This window comes from Cannabis sativa, chromosome 6 (assembly GCF_029168945.1).
Source record: "Cannabis sativa cultivar Pink pepper isolate KNU-18-1 chromosome 6, ASM2916894v1, whole genome shotgun sequence".
In the NCBI taxonomy this organism is placed as follows: Eukaryota; Viridiplantae; Streptophyta; class Magnoliopsida; order Rosales; family Cannabaceae; genus Cannabis; species Cannabis sativa.
In genome coordinates this window covers 64,092,034-64,109,638 of record NC_083606.1, presented here as the reverse complement: position 1 = coordinate 64,109,638, position 17,605 = coordinate 64,092,034, and the positions used below count along the sequence as shown (strand labels likewise).

General features: G+C 34.6%; 2 protein-coding genes across 36 annotated transcripts; one reads left to right on the top strand and one right to left on the bottom strand.

Moving 5' to 3' along the window:
* Positions 1–1,132: 1,132 nt before the first annotated feature.
* On the top strand, positions 1,133–14,519 carry LOC115725033 (protein LNK1). 35 transcript variants are annotated; one of them, XR_004013334.2, is made up of 12 exons: positions 1,133–1,465; positions 2,029–2,150; positions 2,869–3,161; positions 3,473–3,599; positions 6,501–7,078; positions 7,172–7,517; positions 7,943–8,659; positions 9,128–9,276; positions 12,923–13,064; positions 13,154–13,267; positions 13,867–13,982; positions 14,139–14,519. XR_004013334.2 is itself a non-coding variant. In XM_061117395.1 (11 exons), the coding sequence occupies exons 4-10, from the start codon at positions 3,540–3,542 to the stop codon at positions 13,259–13,261; spliced, it is 2,097 nt and encodes a 698-aa protein (XP_060973378.1). In that variant the 5' UTR covers positions 1,133–1,465; positions 2,029–2,150; positions 2,869–3,161; positions 3,473–3,539; the 3' UTR covers positions 13,262–13,267; positions 13,867–14,519. The 35 variants fall into 35 exon arrangements, 30 of the variants coding, with proteins under 30 accessions (XP_060973378.1, XP_030510296.1, XP_060973382.1 ...); XR_009688457.1 differs by having other exon boundaries at positions 13,154–13,982; XM_061117395.1 differs by having other exon boundaries at positions 7,175–7,517; positions 13,867–14,519.
* A 377-nt stretch (positions 14,520–14,896) lies between these two features.
* Positions 14,897–17,605, bottom strand: LOC115725034 (uncharacterized). The gene is made up of 4 exons (XM_030654446.2): positions 17,222–17,605; positions 16,972–17,101; positions 15,750–15,915; positions 14,897–15,396 (listed from the first exon to the last, which is right to left on the bottom strand). Exons 1-4 carry the CDS (start codon positions 17,480–17,482, stop codon positions 15,177–15,179), a joined length of 777 nt encoding a protein of 258 aa, XP_030510306.1. The 5' UTR covers positions 17,483–17,605; the 3' UTR covers positions 14,897–15,176.

Genomic DNA, 17,605 nt, shown 5'->3' with positions numbered 1-17,605 from the left:
GACTTGTCCGGATCAAGAGGGCCTCCTGCCTTCCTGAGAAAAAGTGATTGGAGCCCTCCAACTAAGTGTTTGGGATACGTCCGGAGAGCACACTCCAAGAGGCGCCTCAGAGACTTTGTATAGGATGACGTGGTAGCCATCTGACACCGAATCTCACAGGATCAAGGGTTTGTCGCCAATGTAGAAGTTTAAGAGTGCGCACACCACTAAAAGAAAACCACTATTTTGTCCAACAACACAATATTGACACTACAATACATATAACCAACGAACGTAGGACATCTGTCAAGGATCGCGCGATCCCTAGATGTACGAATTGTCTCCGTCCCACGAGTTGGGCTTCAGTCAGTGGGCCTATAGTCATGTATTTTATGCATTTACCCTATTAGTGGGCCAAATTTACATGCAAAATATAGCAGGTTATGGATACACACGTACCTAGTTCTTAACCTATAAAGACCACCTTACACCCTCATCCAAAGGGTTGAGAAATCATTGTAAAAATACTATAGTAAGAAGCTAGGGTTCTAGCTTGTAAAAAAACCATTGTAATACATCAAGACCAGTCAAATAAAATTATTGTGAATATAAAATTATGTTTACGATTATATTAGTAAAATATTCTAACAATTGTATTATTGTTGTTAAATGTTTTTTTGTTAGAGTATGTAAAATTAGGATTTTATCCTCATTTGTTGTTATTTTCATTTATTTGAAATTTTGAAGGAATTAACAACATTTTTGTTCTTCTCAAAAAAAAAAAACAAAAAATAATTTCTCATTTTGTTTATCTCAAAAATGTTGCACTGTGGAGCACGTGCATCCATCTAGTTCCCCTAAACGAAATTGTTAAGCAAAAATTAATTAGGTCAGTTCTCCATTACTTAAAGAAACTTTAAATAAAACCATAAACAAAAGTCCACACCAAGGTCGGCAGCAAAGTGCCAAGAATTAATTTATTATTAATATTTTATTATCTTCTTTACTGAAAAAATAAATAAAACTTAAATGAGTAAATGACAAGCAAAGCAAAGGACACGTCAGCAACCCAGGTGAGGGTGGGGTCCAGAAGGACACGTGTCGAATTTCGAGAACCTACTGCCTTCTACTCGGCCAATTAGGAGGTCGAAACAGATCGGATCTACTCGCTTTCCTTTCGTCCACGAATTTTGATACACTCTTCCTTGTATCGATCTCATTGCCACGTGTCGATCATTTCGTGACTCTTTTTTATATAACCTAAGAAAAATATTAATAATTTTTTATTATTTTTTCAACAACAAAAAAAAAATTATTCTTCAGCGCAGAGAGCTTGTTAGAGAGAGAAAAAAGCTCGAGGAATCTCGCAGAAATCTCGGTTCGATTTCCCGGGTTGGATTAGGGCTAATCTGTTTCGTTTTCCTTTTATTTTCTTTCTGGTTTTCTCAGGAATTTCTGCTGTTTATGAGAATTTGTTAATATTCAGGTCAGTTCGTTTCCTTTTTATTCATATTTAATATTTATTTTTTTGAGTTGATATTTAGGTCTGGTTTCTTCAGATTCCAATTTCGTTTACAAATGATGTTGTTTCGTAATTATCCTTGTTGTTTTGGTTTGTATTCTGTTTGGTTGCTGAGAAAATGTTGTAATAAATAGGTTAGGATTGATTTTTATTATTTTTTTTTTGTAAAACAAAAAACTTATATTATTCTGGAACGATCCAATAGAAATCTGAGCTTAGTGTTATATTTTATTGGATTAAGTTGGCTGAGATAAAAACTGCGAATTTACTTTTAGCTTTCTTTGGCAAATAGGATTACTTGAACTTGTTCCTCCTTGTAGAGATTTTGATTTGACTTTTGTTATGTTTGAAGTTATTTGTATAAGTTTTAACTCGTATAAGACTTTAAGGGGAAAAGAAATGGTATGAGAATTAGAATTTCGATTGGGGGAGCTTAAAAGAAATTGCTTTTGTAACCTTTTTTTCTTTTTTTTTTTTTTTTAATTTTTTTGAAACTAGCCTCCCCTCCTAACACGATAAAACGGTAGCAATTGCTATGTAGGTACTTGGGAGGGACACGAACCTGTGACTCTGTTGAGGAAACTACATGTCTGAACATTTGAGCTACCCACCTGGGTAATTGCTTATGTAATTACTTTTAGAAATGTGGGTAAGATTAGCTTCTTTTCCTTTTAAATCAAGGCTTGGAGTGTTTCTTGTTTTACTTGTTTAGATTGAGTTGTTTCTTGGCTTAGTTAATTAGTGGAATTGTATATTTCAAACTGACTGAAAATACCTAAAACATTTTACAGCAGAAAAGTAAAAACAATAGATAAAAGTAGACTCTAAACTAGTTAAATAGCAAAATGTTTACTGTAGGAAGTAACTATTAATGGTTTGATGAACTTTTAATAGATCAATTTGCAATTTCTAGCCTTCTAAAATATTATTAAGACTACTTTAGCCAAGTTAGCACCATCCCCATTAAGCAGACAACACCATTAGGATTTAGCACAACCTTCTTTTTCACTGCAAACGGTAGTGGGGGAAAGATCAGATATATTTTATTTTGAACTTCAAACTGTATCAGACAGAAGGTGAAAGACTTTCAGTGGAATTAATTTCTAAAAGAAACCCGCTTTACACAATAAGATTAAGGAGAGAAGAATCATGGAACAGCTTTCCATTTAAACTGAATTCATCTCATTTTTCAGAAACAATTTTTTAAATAAAAATATGAAAAAAGCAAGAATACAAAGAATAATTAAGTAAATTAATGGGAACTAGATAACTTTTTTGTGTGTGTGTGTGTGTTTTTAATGAAGTCTTTGTAAGAAAAGCTCATAATGATGTCAAGCACTTTGGCTCTTTTGTGCTATAATAAATAGGGTTTGAACCATTGGATAGCAAAGCACTAGTTTAGAGGCACAGGCACAAGCCGACAACAGGGCAGTTTCTTGGCCTTGAAAACAACCCATGAGAAAATCTTTTTCGTTTACTGGAAGTCAATTGTTCAGAAAAGTGGTTAGCTTTCCAGCGTCATTATTTGTAAGATTGGAAGGTATACAATGAATTGCACGATTCAGATTCAATTAGGATAACAATCAACGCAAATGTAAAATTAAGGGTTGTTGGAGGAACAAGAGGTGAACAGTGGCAGGCCTAGGAGTCCCATCTCTAAGTAAGTGAGTATACATATATGGTGCACACTGATCTGTCAAAGGTCGTGTGAGATTTGCAATTTTAAAGGAAAGAAAAATTTAATGCAAAACAAAAAGCATGTGCAGGTGATAGAACATATCAGACATTTTAAATAAAATTAAAGTAATGAGATTTTATTAATTTTGATTTATTTGTCCTTCTTACAACATTTTACATAGTTAGCTTATTGCATTTCTAACTATGACCAATTTATGTCTTCTTATTATCTTTTTCTTTGTTTTCTTCAGTCATTTTTTTTCATTTAATTATTTCTGCTCTTTTCTGCTGTAGAAAGCATAAGTGCAGATAGCTAACTAATCATACAGTCATAAAAGATGACTTCAGATCAAACTCTTGCATGTGTTCTCGGTGGAGGATAAAGAATCTTGGAGGAATGTCAGACTTGTGCATGTATGAGGTATTAAATTACTAAAGAACTTTGTAATCTTCTTTTATTATTTTTTTTCTATCATAACAAATTTAAAATTTAAAAAGAAAAAAAGAAAATTTGATAATTGTATCGGAATGATCTTTTCCCATTTCAAAATGGAATAGTCATTTCACCAAAATGGTGAAAAAGTCATTCCATTGGGATGACATTCCAATACTTTAAATTGATCCAAACAAAAGAATGGAATGAAAATTAATTCTTTTCCATTCTATTCCATTTCATTACTTCCAACCAAACGCAACATTAATGTCTACGAGAGTTTGTGAGAACAAAAACACACATAAAAAATGCAACCTGAATTTAAGCATCTCAAGGTAAGTTATGAATTTGCATCCAACATCCTATTCGCAATAGATCAGAAAAGAACTTCTCATCTTTCACACTTTAAAGCCAATTCAAAACCCAAATTTTTTATCCATTACCAAATAGTGTAGATCCTTGTTCTGAAATGCTGAAACTCCATAATTCCAAATTATCATCATTCTGATAAAATTCTTAAGTGAGAGCATCACTTTAGCTCTCACTAGTAGGAGCATTTTTTCTGGCATTTGATTGGATGAGAGGGTGGGATTCATGGGGTCAATGTTTAAAAAAACGCAAATGAGCCTTGAGGCATTTTTTTTCTTCTTGTAAGGCGAGGCGTAAGCCTCGAGGCGTATGAGGCGTAAGCCTCAAAAATTAATGGAATCAATACTTTTAGAGCACTTAAAAATGAATAAACGGTCACATAAATTACACACACCATAAAATATCTCATAAAAATAATAACATAAAATGTCTCATAAAATTCAAACATACAAAAAGATATATCTCATAAAAATCAAACTAAAACAAAGATAATTATATTTTTAGAATTAGAATCCTAAATTCTACTATCCTAGAACACAGCTGCACAAAGCAGCGATTTTTTTTTTGTTGGTTGAAGAAATTAGCAGCTGCACAAAGCAGCGATTTTTTTTTTTTTGTTGGTTGAAGAAATTAGCAGCTGCACAGCTGCTGTGAAGAAGAGAGAGAGATAGGAAGAAGATAGAATCAGGGGTTTTTATTTTTAAGTTTTATTTTGGCTTACTTAAATATTTTATTAGACTTTTTTATTAATGTTTATGGGATATTTTTAAGGATTATAAGGTTGGGCAGCAGAAAAATAAAATAACAATTTGGGCCTTTTTTTCAGGGCTCAAATAGCCCATTTCACATTCAAAATTTGAGGCGCACGCCTCTTACCTCTCAACGCCTCATGCCTCATTTCAGCGCCTCACCCATTAAGGCGTAGGCCTCTTTTCTCCTCAGCAAGGCGCACGCCTTGGTGCACTCTTTAAACGCCTCAACTTGAGGCACGCCTCAAAAACGCCTTTTTGGTAATAGAGTACGATATATATTTTTTTTTTCCTGTGTTTCTGTTGTCAAATTTTTAATTGGAGTTTGTTTACAACTTTTATATCGCTTTTTATGTTCTCTGTTTCTGGCAGAAAAAATATATCTCTATGTTGCAAAGGATTGAGATGAAACTATTTTCTTTAATTTGTTTTTTTCTAAAAAAAAAAATGTATCCTTGATCTTATTATTGTTCGTCTAGTTGGTTTGTTTTGCTTTTGGTTTTATTTTTATAAGAGATCTCCACACCTCTATTCTCTTTTTCACAATATTTTTTGGGCAAAACACCAACTTTCAAAAGATCATTCTACTTATCTCATCCAAATCTAACTATTTATTTTGTTCACATTATATGTATTAAATTCCATATTTTCATCCTACTTATCATTGTTGAATTTCTGTCACACTCTACAGCCAATAAATAATGACAAGAAATGTTGAATAATGTACCACCTGAATTGATTTTTTTTTTAATTGAGTGCTGAACGTGGGTTCATTTTTTCTTTTTTCTTTTTCTTTTTTTTTTTTGGATCATACGTGGGTTGAAGTGTTAACAATCCCATACAAAATACCTATCATAAGCAAAGAAACCATTACTGCCAGCTTAAAAATCAAAGGCTGAAAAAATGCCCTCACCAATGAGAGCAAAAGTGATGCTCTCACCTAAGTATTACACACTGTTCTTAAACTAATTACAACATCCTGGAGTTGTTTATTCCACTCTGTCTCAAACTTGGACCATAGGGACATTGCAAACTCACAATGAACAAAAATGCTATTCATTGTCTCAAATCTTACCTTTAATGTAAGATTCTTAGATGGGTTTTTCTTCTTCGAAATAATGAATGCTTACTAAAGAGAAAAATGTTTGGTTGGGAGGAATGAAAATATAGGAATAGGAATGGGAATGGGAATGGGAATTGGAATAGGAATGGAATGGAATAAAATTTAAAATGCCTAAAAAAATTGATAAAAAATTATTAAATTTTTTCAAATCTTGCATTTGAATGGTCTTTCCTTCCATTTCAAAATAGAATAGTCATTCCACCAAAATAATGGAAAGGTCATTCCATCGGAATGGTATTCCAATGATTTTAAATGCAACCAAACAAGGAATAGAATGAAAATTGTTTCCATTCCATTCCATTTCATTACCTCCAACCAAACGCCACCTAAAAGAATTGTACATTGGAATTGATGATTAAACTAACCTAACTGGTTTATGAAATGGTTCCACTTTACATGTTATAAATTATTAAAGGGAAGCTCATGGTGATTTCATTTTTTCTTGCTTATAAGTTTTAATCTCTCAATTGACTGAATCCTACTAAACTCCATTTTTTTGGGGGGTGTGTGTGCGTGTCTGTTTCTCTTTATTATTATTATTTTGGAACTACTATATCTAAATAAATTTGTTAGTTTTCTATTGTGATGTATCCTTTTTTACCATGACTGTCATATTATATGCCTAAATTGCTCTCTGTGAGTTTACAGCTTGAAGATAACGTGTGGGATGAATTTGAAGAAAGTGATGATCATATAGTGCCTCATCCTATTAATACACATGGAGATCATTCACCAAAAGAGGGGAGTGGTTGCAAGAAGCGACAGAATGAAGTAATTGATGCTGCTAATACTGATACTTCATCTAAATTATACCATATCCAAGGAAAGGAGAAAAGAAAATTACCTTCTGTGACAAGTAACCACAGTATGTTGGAAAAGAGTCCATGGGCTCACAGTCCTGATAATTTGTTTTCTGCACGTGACAATGATGCAATGAAAGAAGTGACTAGTATAGCATCTGATGATACAATGAGGTCCACATTTTCTTTCAAAAGTAGCAATGTGGAATCCGAAGCCCATGATTACTGTAATGATGATGCTATCATGGGTGATCGTTGTACTGCAGTCGATAATAATGTATATCGTTATCCACTTGGTCAAGTACCCCAAACTGGCAATGATCTCAGTTTCTTTGATAATGATAATGAAGACAAAGAAAATGCGGGTCTGTTATTTTATGGGTGGCAAGATATAGGAAATTTTGAAGATGTTGACAGGATGTTTAGGTACCTTTTGCAACCTCAGAGGTTTCATTTAAGTTTTTTCCCTTTTATGTCACTCACTAATTATATTATTATACGATCATTGTCTTTTCTCAGCAGAAATTGTGACTCAACATTTGGAATAGAGAGTCTCAGCAATGATGAGGAGTTGTGCTGGTTTCCTCCTACAAATGCAACTGAAGGGTCTGAAAACAAGTCTGGATTAAAGTTTTCAGGTTCAAATGCTAGTTCATCAGTAGGTGTTTCTAATCATGATGAAGATTTTAAGCAAGACGGTGTAGGCTATTCAACCCATTCAGAAAAGAAAATTGGCTCTGTTGGTAACAGTGTGTGTTTACAAAATACAGATGCTGATGATCCCGCTGCTCTTGGTCATTTATCATTTTTAAATGGGTTAGATACAAAATCTGGAAGCGAAGATATCTTTATGCCAAAAGAACAAGTAAACATATTCTCCATGCTTTCAAATATCTGAAAATGTTGTCTGTGCTTTGATAACTTATACGGCTATAATTTGTAAATGTGTTGCAAGAAAGTATCTTCCAAATTATAGAATATTGCACTTTGACATTAAATATGTAAGAAACTTGCATCTGGCATGTCATCTGAAGCAAGTGATACTAATGAAGTTCTTTTATAACCTTGCTTTCATTTGCTGGAGTAATTTGTGTCCATAGAGATAAACTGATTTAAGGCGACTTCTGCTTCCATCTAGCCTGTGCTCAAGTCATAGCTTGGTGCCTTTATAGGATTGCTTCATGTAAAATGTTTAGGTTTTTTCTTTATCCTTGTGAGTTATCGTAAGATGTTTAGAAGCTATATGTTTTGATCAATACTCCATTTACTGATTTAAGATATGCATGACAGATTACATTGAGTAAAAAGCAGCCAAAGCAACAGACTCAGTCAGAAGGGGAAAACACAGATCAATACCTAGAAAGTGGTATTTCTTTTCAGAGTTATGATAACTTGAATCAATTTACAGATATGAAGCATCCTCATGAAGAACTATCCAATCAAGTTTATTCTACACATAGTATTCAACAACATAAGCAAAGTACAGAATCAGATTCGATGAGTTATGTAAATAGTAAACTTCCGTATATGCACCTGGACTACGCTCACGGTTCCGATATTTCAGTCTGTCCAACTCCCTCTGGTACAAAATCGGAGAACAATGGTTGTCCATCTCCTGCCTTGAAGGAGTCTTCCTGCACATCTAACCAGTTGCAGTCTATGGATGGTTCTCGTGATGCATCGACAGTGACTCCTGCCATAACAATGAGTGGAAAGAGAGAAAAGTTATATAGCTGCCAAAGTGTTCAATCCTCTTTTACAAAGAATTTTGAGAATGTGGCCTCAACAAGTCCAATGGCATTTAACGGTGCAGCTTTAAATCAGAAGCAATTGCAACAATCTGAAAGGCAGATTGAAGGTCAAAGTGATGTTGAAGGAAGCAGCCTTGATGCTCCAGCTGAATTGGGCTCTTCGACTGTACAGGAGAAGTCTTGCCTTAGCTCTGTACTAAATGATATCTCAGTTGAAGCAAGAAGTTTCCGCCAGCTGCAGCAAGTTATGGAAAAGGTACTGATAAATTGTCTGCTACCAGACAAGAATATAACACAGAAATCTCACCCCCTATTATTACTGGGAAACTTGATGATTAAAACTAGAATTAAAATCAATAAATTTATCTGTGAGAGGACTCAGATTTTGCTTTCATAGCAAGCAACTCTCCATCTATGCCTGTCTTTCTCTTTCCAATGACATTTAGGAACTTCTATTTATTTTTTCGAGTATGATTGGATTTGATGGTGCGTGTACAGATCTGATTTTGATAATAGTTAATATTATCAATTTAGCATGAACTCAACTTCCTTTGAAAATCTTAACTATGTACAAAAGTCTTTTTCTTCTTGTTGACCGTACTTTCAAGGATATATCTCTTGTGCTGAAAGGATCATGATTTTTAATGTTTTGATAGATAACTCTTTAATTTTATGGGAATATTACTTATACAAATTCTAATTAAGTAAACCTGCTTGAGTTTAGCTGGATGTCAGGACAAAATTGTGCATAAGAGACAGTCTTTATCGCTTGGCTAGGAGTGCTGAACAGAGGCATAATTGTGCTAATCAAAGAAGTGGCGGTATAGATAACAGAGATAGTAATGGAGCGTTGATTATTGACGAAACAAACAAGTATGCTACCTTTTGTTTTCCTTATATTTGTTTATTTCATAGATGGTTTGAGTTACTTTTGGTTTATGCGCATGCTCCTTCTCTTGATTAAATGCTTATTACCTACAAGAATTTACAGTTTCATATATGTCATAAAGTTCCAAATGGTAATTCATTTTGCTCAAAGGATTAAAAAAACTCTTTGATGACCAAGGTGCCTTCAAAGCACTGATATGACTACTTAAATCTTTATTTCTTAGTTGATCCATCTTTAAAGGGATTATCTCGGCCGCCTTTTTAACAGTTGTGTGTTTGGCACACCGTATTATATCGTATTGTATTGTATGGTACTACAGATCATTTTCAAATTTAGTAATATATAAAAATATTGTATGCAATACAATGTAATACGATGTAATACCGCGTACCAACTTTCCCTAAGAGGTTATTGACAACTTTTAATTTGCTTCTTCTTGCCATACAATGTTGTGAGAATTTGAAATATTTTGAATGTGGAGTGATTCATAACTTTAATTGATTGATTATACAAGTTTTCTTGGGGTGTATTCTGCCAAAACAGAAGTCTGAAGCATGTCAGATTTTTTTTCTGGTGTTATAAAATTATCAGTAGCTAATTCGTCACACAAGCTCACACATTCATTCTCAGAACAGGAAGGAAATTCTGAGTTGTGAACTCATTTCCTATCATGTTTATTTAGTGAACTGATCTTCTACATAGAAAAGGGGCTATTTTCATGATGTTGTGCATTGGTACCTCTAAAAAATGAGGTTTTAATAACCATAAAAACGACTATAGACACCTATTAGAGTTGCTTGAGCTTTGCTCTTTCATAAGAACCACAAAAAATAGTGGCAAAGCTTGTGAAAAGAGGAGATGAGAACTGAATATTGGCATCTTTCCTGCTGGCAAATATGAAAAGCTTTAGAGAATTATTGTTGTAGTGAGTCATGAGGCATTAGTGAAGAAATGTAGGTCCAATCTAAAGAGTAAAAACCTAGAAGTTGAAGATTGGAGAGATTTTTTTGATGGGGGATCTTGTCATGTGGAGAATTAACACTTGTGTTTGACACGAACACATTAGAGATTTTGTAGGTTCGACACGAAAATTATGTCTGTCGTTTTGTGTCCGTATTTTATCAATATTTCGTGTCATGGGTCGTCTTTGTGTTCGTGCCAGTCATCTAAAATAACTTTAAGAACTCCACATGACACGATGATACCAAAAAAACAATTTAGTTTACAACATGCCAACACAACACGAACGACACAAGATTTCACAGGTTCGACACGCAAGAAATTTATACAAGTTGTGTTCGTGTCAACAGGTTTTAAGTAAAATTAAGATCTCAACACACCACGAACTTGACATGCCAATACGAACTGCCACCCTTAGTGATGAGATCATTTGGTGGGGCTATTTTCATTCTTTAGATCAATAAATACTTCTATGGTTTCTAGAGTCGCGTATAGAACCCCTTGAAAGTTTATCTCATCAGGATATAAGTTTTTCAAGCATATAACTTTCAAACTAGGCGTGGGTAATAGGGATACAATCCCATTTGGAGGATGTGAGTTGAGGAAGTCACTATGGATGATAAGTTTCCCTTACCATATGAAGCTATTAGTCTGCAAATCAATTCTATAGCAAGGGGAGAAATAAGAATTTGGGAAGATCTAGTAGAGTTTAGGGACAGGTGGGAGAGAGCTACTACAGATTTTAGCTGTGATATTAGTGCTAGAAGGATTTGGAAGCTAAATGGCTTGGATTTATTTTCTAGCAAAACAATTTTAAGAGATTATTTACAAGGGAATGATGAAATCACTCCACACTATTTTATTTAGGGTATGTTTGGAAGTAATCGTGTAATTACTACCTTGGAAATTATACATTAGAGTAATTATACTCTATTGTGTGCTTGGATGTCAAGTAGTAATTGCATATGAATTCTTATTTTCAGTAAATGAGTTGGTGATTACATAGTTTAATAACATTAATTAGCTAAAACTAGTAATATTTTGTAATTGCACAATGTAATTACACCCGATTCTCATGGGGACCATGAGAACTGGAGAGTGTAATTGAGACCCCTCAATTACCTCCGATTACATGGTTGGCTAAACAAACATGCCAAACTTTGTAATTACTCCAAATTACTGTCAATTTCAATTACATAGTGACTTTCCTAACGCGCCCTTAGGGTTGTGAAATTACTATGGCAGTAATTACACAGTCGAGTAATTACAATATATTTTAAAATAAGATGAGTTTGGTTGTGATGTGATAATTAACAACATAATTAGTAATTGCACAAAAAATAATTTTTTTTGTAACTAATATTAGAACAAAATATTTTTTTGTAATTATACCTAATTGGCATAGAGGGCCGTGAGAATTGGAGAGTATAATTGGACCTTTCAATTATCTCAAATGACATAGTTATTGTGTAATAACATGGTTAGATAAACACGTTAAACTGAGTGATTATCTCAAATTACACTCAAATACAATTGTAATAATTACAAGGTGGCTTTGGTTTCCAAACGCACCCTTATATAAAAATATTTGCCTCCCTCAAAAGTGAAGATGTGAGGGTGATTGGTAGCTTTTAATAAGCTAAATACTTCTGAGAAATTACAATGATGTCAGTCGTTCCTTCAGGTATCTCTAAATTGGTGTGTTTTGTAATAGAAGTTTTGTGTCTACTGATCACTTATTTCTGCATTGCTCTTTCACTCTGGCTTTTGGGGTGGGCTTACAACAAATGGGAGTTGATTGAGTTTGATGAGCACATTTTGTCCGGATATATTGCAGCAAATGGAGGGTTTAGGCGGGTGTCGGGGAGTTATGGGAAGAAGGAAGAAGATTTTGTAGAATGCAACTATTAATGCCATTCTTTTGACTATTTGGTTATAAGAAATCAATAAAATATTCAAAATTGTGGAAGAGGATGTAGGAGGGATAGAGTGGTTATAAGGATTTTGTTTTTTAATGTTTTTCCATTTTCAATGCCGCTTAATGAATGGAAATTCTTTGGATTGTTAGGTTGTAATTTGGATGATACCTCATCATCTCTTATTATTATACAACCCATCTTTCTTAACAAAAACTAAATATAAGTGCAAGGAAAGGAACCATTTTATTGTACGACAACAATTTTATCTATAAGAATAATGTGTATGCATTATATCTATATCATAGTTGAATAATAATTTGATCTGTGTTGGATTTAATTTTCTCCTCCATAGTCTTTGCACTCCTGAAAGACTGCAAATGTGACTTAATTGGTGTTTGAAGCTCATGTCCTACCCTTCCATTCACCTACAAGCTTTTCAACTAAACAACCAGACATCTCAAAATCAACCTAACTAATCCTTTCACTTCTACTTCCACTTCTCCCTCCCACCAATAATAACATCAAATTCTACCACTTATGATTTTGATACCTTGATTTACAAACACTGGGACTCGAAATTGAAGCTCTGAAATCTTGTGTTACCTTTTTTTCTTCCTGTTTTTATCAGTTGTATAGTATTATTTGTTTTAGTGAATGGTTTAGCTCTATATATATATGTATATATTTATATATATATACATATAACATTATATTCTTGAAATCTTTTGCTAATTGTAATGGTGTCTACCAGGTGCACCACTGGATTTATGGACATTGAAACTGATACGAATCCAATAGACCGGTCAATAGCACACTTGCTTTTTCACCGACCTTCAGATGCATCTAGAGCTAGAGTCCCTTCTAATGAAAGATCTCTTAGGCCTCATGTTTTGGTAAGGTTTTTATTTCTGTAGTAGAATTTTGATTTTAATGTACGACTTCTGCATATGTTTTTTGCTTATTCTCTGATATTAATTAACAGATTCAGGAGCCTGTTTCTAGTCCTCCAATGATGGCTGAGAAGCAGGTTTTCCAGGAAGAAACAACAGCTCACGGTGAAAAAGAGACACTGATAAATGATGACAGATAAACCATGGTTAGCATCAGTACAACTATTTAGTTAAGAAGTACTTTTAATGTCCCATAAATAATGTTTTCTGAGGCCCAATGTTAGTGAAAGGTCAATCCCATGTGTTTGATCTTGCCTGTTTTATTTTCCTAGTAGTATTTTTCGTTGTGTATCCGGAGTGGTATGAAAAGTTGTTTGTTTGTTCTGTGATCTATCCATCAGAGTCCAGAGTATGCTATTCCTTCTGATGTTGGAATTACTCTCATTTGTTACTGGCAATTTTAGCCTTCTCATCATTTATTGATATTGACGTGTATTCTAACTTGGCTCCAAGATAATTTAGGATTGTGGATATATTGACCTTCTAAACTTTGTTTGTATCTATTCTCCTGGGCTCTTTATCTATATATAAACTACAGATCATTGTAACTCAATTTCTTGTTTAAGCCAAATGGACTCATTAGGTCTTACAATTACTGTCTATATTTACTTCAAGTCTCACCCAACAAACCTCTTTAGTTTTAATTAGACTTTAATGGTGGTAAAGGTAAAATTTCCCAATCATCCATGCTTTATGATTTAGTTGCAGAGTTAGTTTGCTATCCATTTTCTCTCTTCTACTGCAGGTTCAATAAACATTGTATGGCATCACCAATTGGCAGACCTTCTCAATCATCCAATTCATTGAATGAAGTTGATTGCAGAATGAGTTTGCCATCAATTCTCGCATATTCGCATACAGGTCTAATACTTGAAACTGGTGGCCAGTGTTTATTGCAGAAGCATTTATTTTTGCTCTTTTGCCCAAAACAAATTCTTTACCAGGGACTTCAAGTTAAATATCTTGCTGGCTTCTAACTGGCTCTCCATTGATATTCGTGTTCGTGTACTATTTCAGGGGTGGCAATAGAACCTAAAACTGTCAAAGGTTTCAAGTTTGAAAATCCTATCAGATTGTGTTGCCTAGCTCTCTTGTAAATAATGCTAATTGCTAACTGTTGATCATTTACAATCTGATGGCATCTGTCTATCTTGTTCCTCAACCGGATTGAGTTCTCTTATTCTTTCTGTCCACATTCGGACTCCGAACTTATTTAGATTTCTCCTCTTATGTTATGACTTGGTAGTGTAGAAACCGGAGGTGCAGGCAGCATGCAGTTTGACTCCATTTCATAGTATGCATTTAGTGTACACTGATTTTGCAATAGCTTGAATTAACACATTGAGATACTCGTTCATTATGTATATACATGTATGGCTTCTTTTCTTTTCTCAAGTATTTCAATCGTTTCAAAGCGGTGTTGTCGCAGATTCTTTAAGTTGTACTTGACTTAATTGGGCATTAGCCAGCATTCGATAATGGGGCAATCATTTTTCCAGTTTTCTCACTAAATTGTTCCACTCTAGTTCATCCCCTTTGCCTAGATAGTCATAGATAAAAGATAAGACCCTTCTGAGATGAAAGCTGTTTAGGTAGAATTTTTAGGTTTTTAGCTTATCAAGATCGCAAACTTAAAATTAAGAACATTGCATTTTATCGGTAATAATTCTAAATTGGAAATGAGCTATTGAGATACCACCACTTCATATTTTAGTTGAGTTGGGAAAACTCCAACAACCATTAATTTTAATTTTTCTTCATGTAAAAATTTGGTGTTTGTAATTCAAAGGCACTAATGGTAGTGAACTTTCTTTAAGGTAATAAATAGTAACACAAAATCAAAACATGAGCTTTGCCACGGTCAGATGAAACATGGCCATCCATCAATGTAGACCTCATGTGGAATCTCAACCACAATAGCCCTGATTTACTTTGGACGTGATAATCAAACTGCAGTAACTCCTGTGAACAATTAACGATGAGTGTGAATTGTACAGTCCTAATGTTACTAAAACAAATTACATCAATCCCAGTTAATAAACCTAATAGTTGATGCTAATCGAACTGCTGCCGAAGATGCATTTCGGTTTCGCTTTTCCAAGTAGCGTGAGATGATTGACCCTTCATCCTCTTATTCTTCTCTTTATCTTTGACCATATTAACCTTCTTCTTGGTCTCTGTGCCCGGTTCAGCTGGAGGGCGATCACCGCATACTGGGCAAACCATTCCACGAGCGCTAGAGTAGGTTTTTGGAATACCACATTGTAAACACATCCTGTAAAACATCTCAATTTTAGTCCATCACAGAGATCAATGAAACAGCTATGATTACGAGCACATGCACATGATTTTTTGTCCCATGAGGATGCCACACAACCATGATGCAAAATACTAGGAAATAATTGAAAGGAAAAAACCAAGGATTCAAAATTTATGATGTCTACAGTCGGGGCTTGTAGAAACTCAAATAAATCAACCAGTCATTACAGCCTTGTATAATCAAAGTAACCTGAGTACCTAACAAGTAACTTCATAACCTATTCCAAAATGTCGAACTTTAGTAGAGAGCATGGTTATAATTAGGTGGGGGAGTGGGACACAACTCAAAAAATAAAATCATAATGTTACCTTAGCAGTTCTGCAGCATCCTCTGCATTTGGATTGGCTGCAGTTGCCACACGCTTGCCTCCCTCTGTTGTGCCCGGTACTGTTGGTGGAGGTTGCTTACCCTCAATATCACTTCTTACTCGCTCATGGATTCCCACAAGTTGAGGTTTAGCTTCCACTACCACACCTATAAATCCGAGTAAAGATGTTCGAATAGTTTTCATTAGTAAATAAAAACTTAAGAAAGGCACTAATCAATCAAAGGATCTTATAGTCACTGCTCAACACTGAAGCTGACAAAACAAATTAAAAAGAATAACCACAGAAGAAAACAAAGTTCAATGCAGTTACTCCTAGCCCTAATTTCTCGGGGAAAAGAAGAAAGGAACAAGAAATAAAAGTAAAACCAAATTTACTACATATGCTGCAATGTGCAAGCAAGTTCAGAAGAGAAAAAAAAAAACAAGAAATCAGGTTCCAGAACAAAAACTGATCCAATATAACAGTGAGAGTCAAAAAAAATCTTGTAACACAACTTCCTAACCTTGCAAAGTCTTTCAAAATTGCACATCCTAGTGTCATATCTAATCATTCACTTCTACACCAACGATAGCAGTGGCGGTTGTTCGATTCTAAAATAAGATGGTCAAGTTAAGTTTTTATGGGTATCCTTTCACATCTTCGAAAACTAGTGAGCGAATAAATAACCAACAGTACTTAATTCATATGACTGGTTGTTTTAATTTAAATTCTTTAGGTGCCAACATCTTGCTCTCCTCTTTTCCTTTTCTGTTTTTTTTTCCTAAGCTTTTTAGCAATCAAGTTCTTTGTTTGTAGTCTAGATTAAAAGAAAAGGCTTTCAGAATTGTAAGACTCCAACAACAACAACGACTAGTTTTGTTTCAGATTCAAGTGAGTGGACTATGAATCGATGCCCGCATCATATGTTTATGTATGTAGAGAGAAGAAAACATAAACACAATCACCAACATTCTGCACACATCCAAAGAAATTTCCTTGGAATTCATAGATTTACAGCATATCCAATGTCTCATGACACACTAACACAACCCATTACCCATCCTATGTCACAAAATTTCCAAGCATAGCATATAATGTTGCTAGTATCAAGGTCTCTGATTCCTTCAACTTTCAAATTTTCAAGTATGTACCTTTTTTCAAAAATAAAACATAAAAACTCACAAAATCCATAACCCAAAAGAAGGAAGGAAGTATTACTTACCAGCAGGCAAATCTTTCTTGTCTCTACGATTCCTGCGTCTACCATGTCTCACATACTGCTGATGATCCACTTCCTTGGCTACACCAAACTCTTCAACAGAGTTGTTTAGAAACTGAGGCGGCCCTGCAACCTCCATTAAAACACAAAAAGAACAAAAACCCTCCATTAAAAAACCAGACCCATATTCTTTCTTTCTTTCTTTCCCTGTTTCTCCACAAACAAGTAACTAACTAGGGCAAACAAAATCTACCTCAGAAAAGGCGTCGAAAGCAGAAGGGAGCCCGGAGACACTGGGTTGAGGGAGATCAAAAAGGGATCTGTCGCGAATAGAACGGTTGATTGCGGCAGATTCATCATCTTCGTCAACATCGTTGAGATTGTGGTCGTCGTCGTTGTCGTCGTCGGATGAGGAGTTGTAACGGAGGTCTTGTTTTTGATGGGTTAAGCCATTTTGTGCTTCTTCTTCTTCTTCTTCAGCAGAAGAATAGGCTTGGATTAGTGACAAGCTCATAGCTCACTCCCACACAAACGCTCTAAATCTCAACTGTACAACACTATACTTTGTTATCCTCTTCTCCGTTCCTCTCCTCTCCTCGGTTTAGCCTAAATTCAGTTCTTCTCAAGTATCACTCGA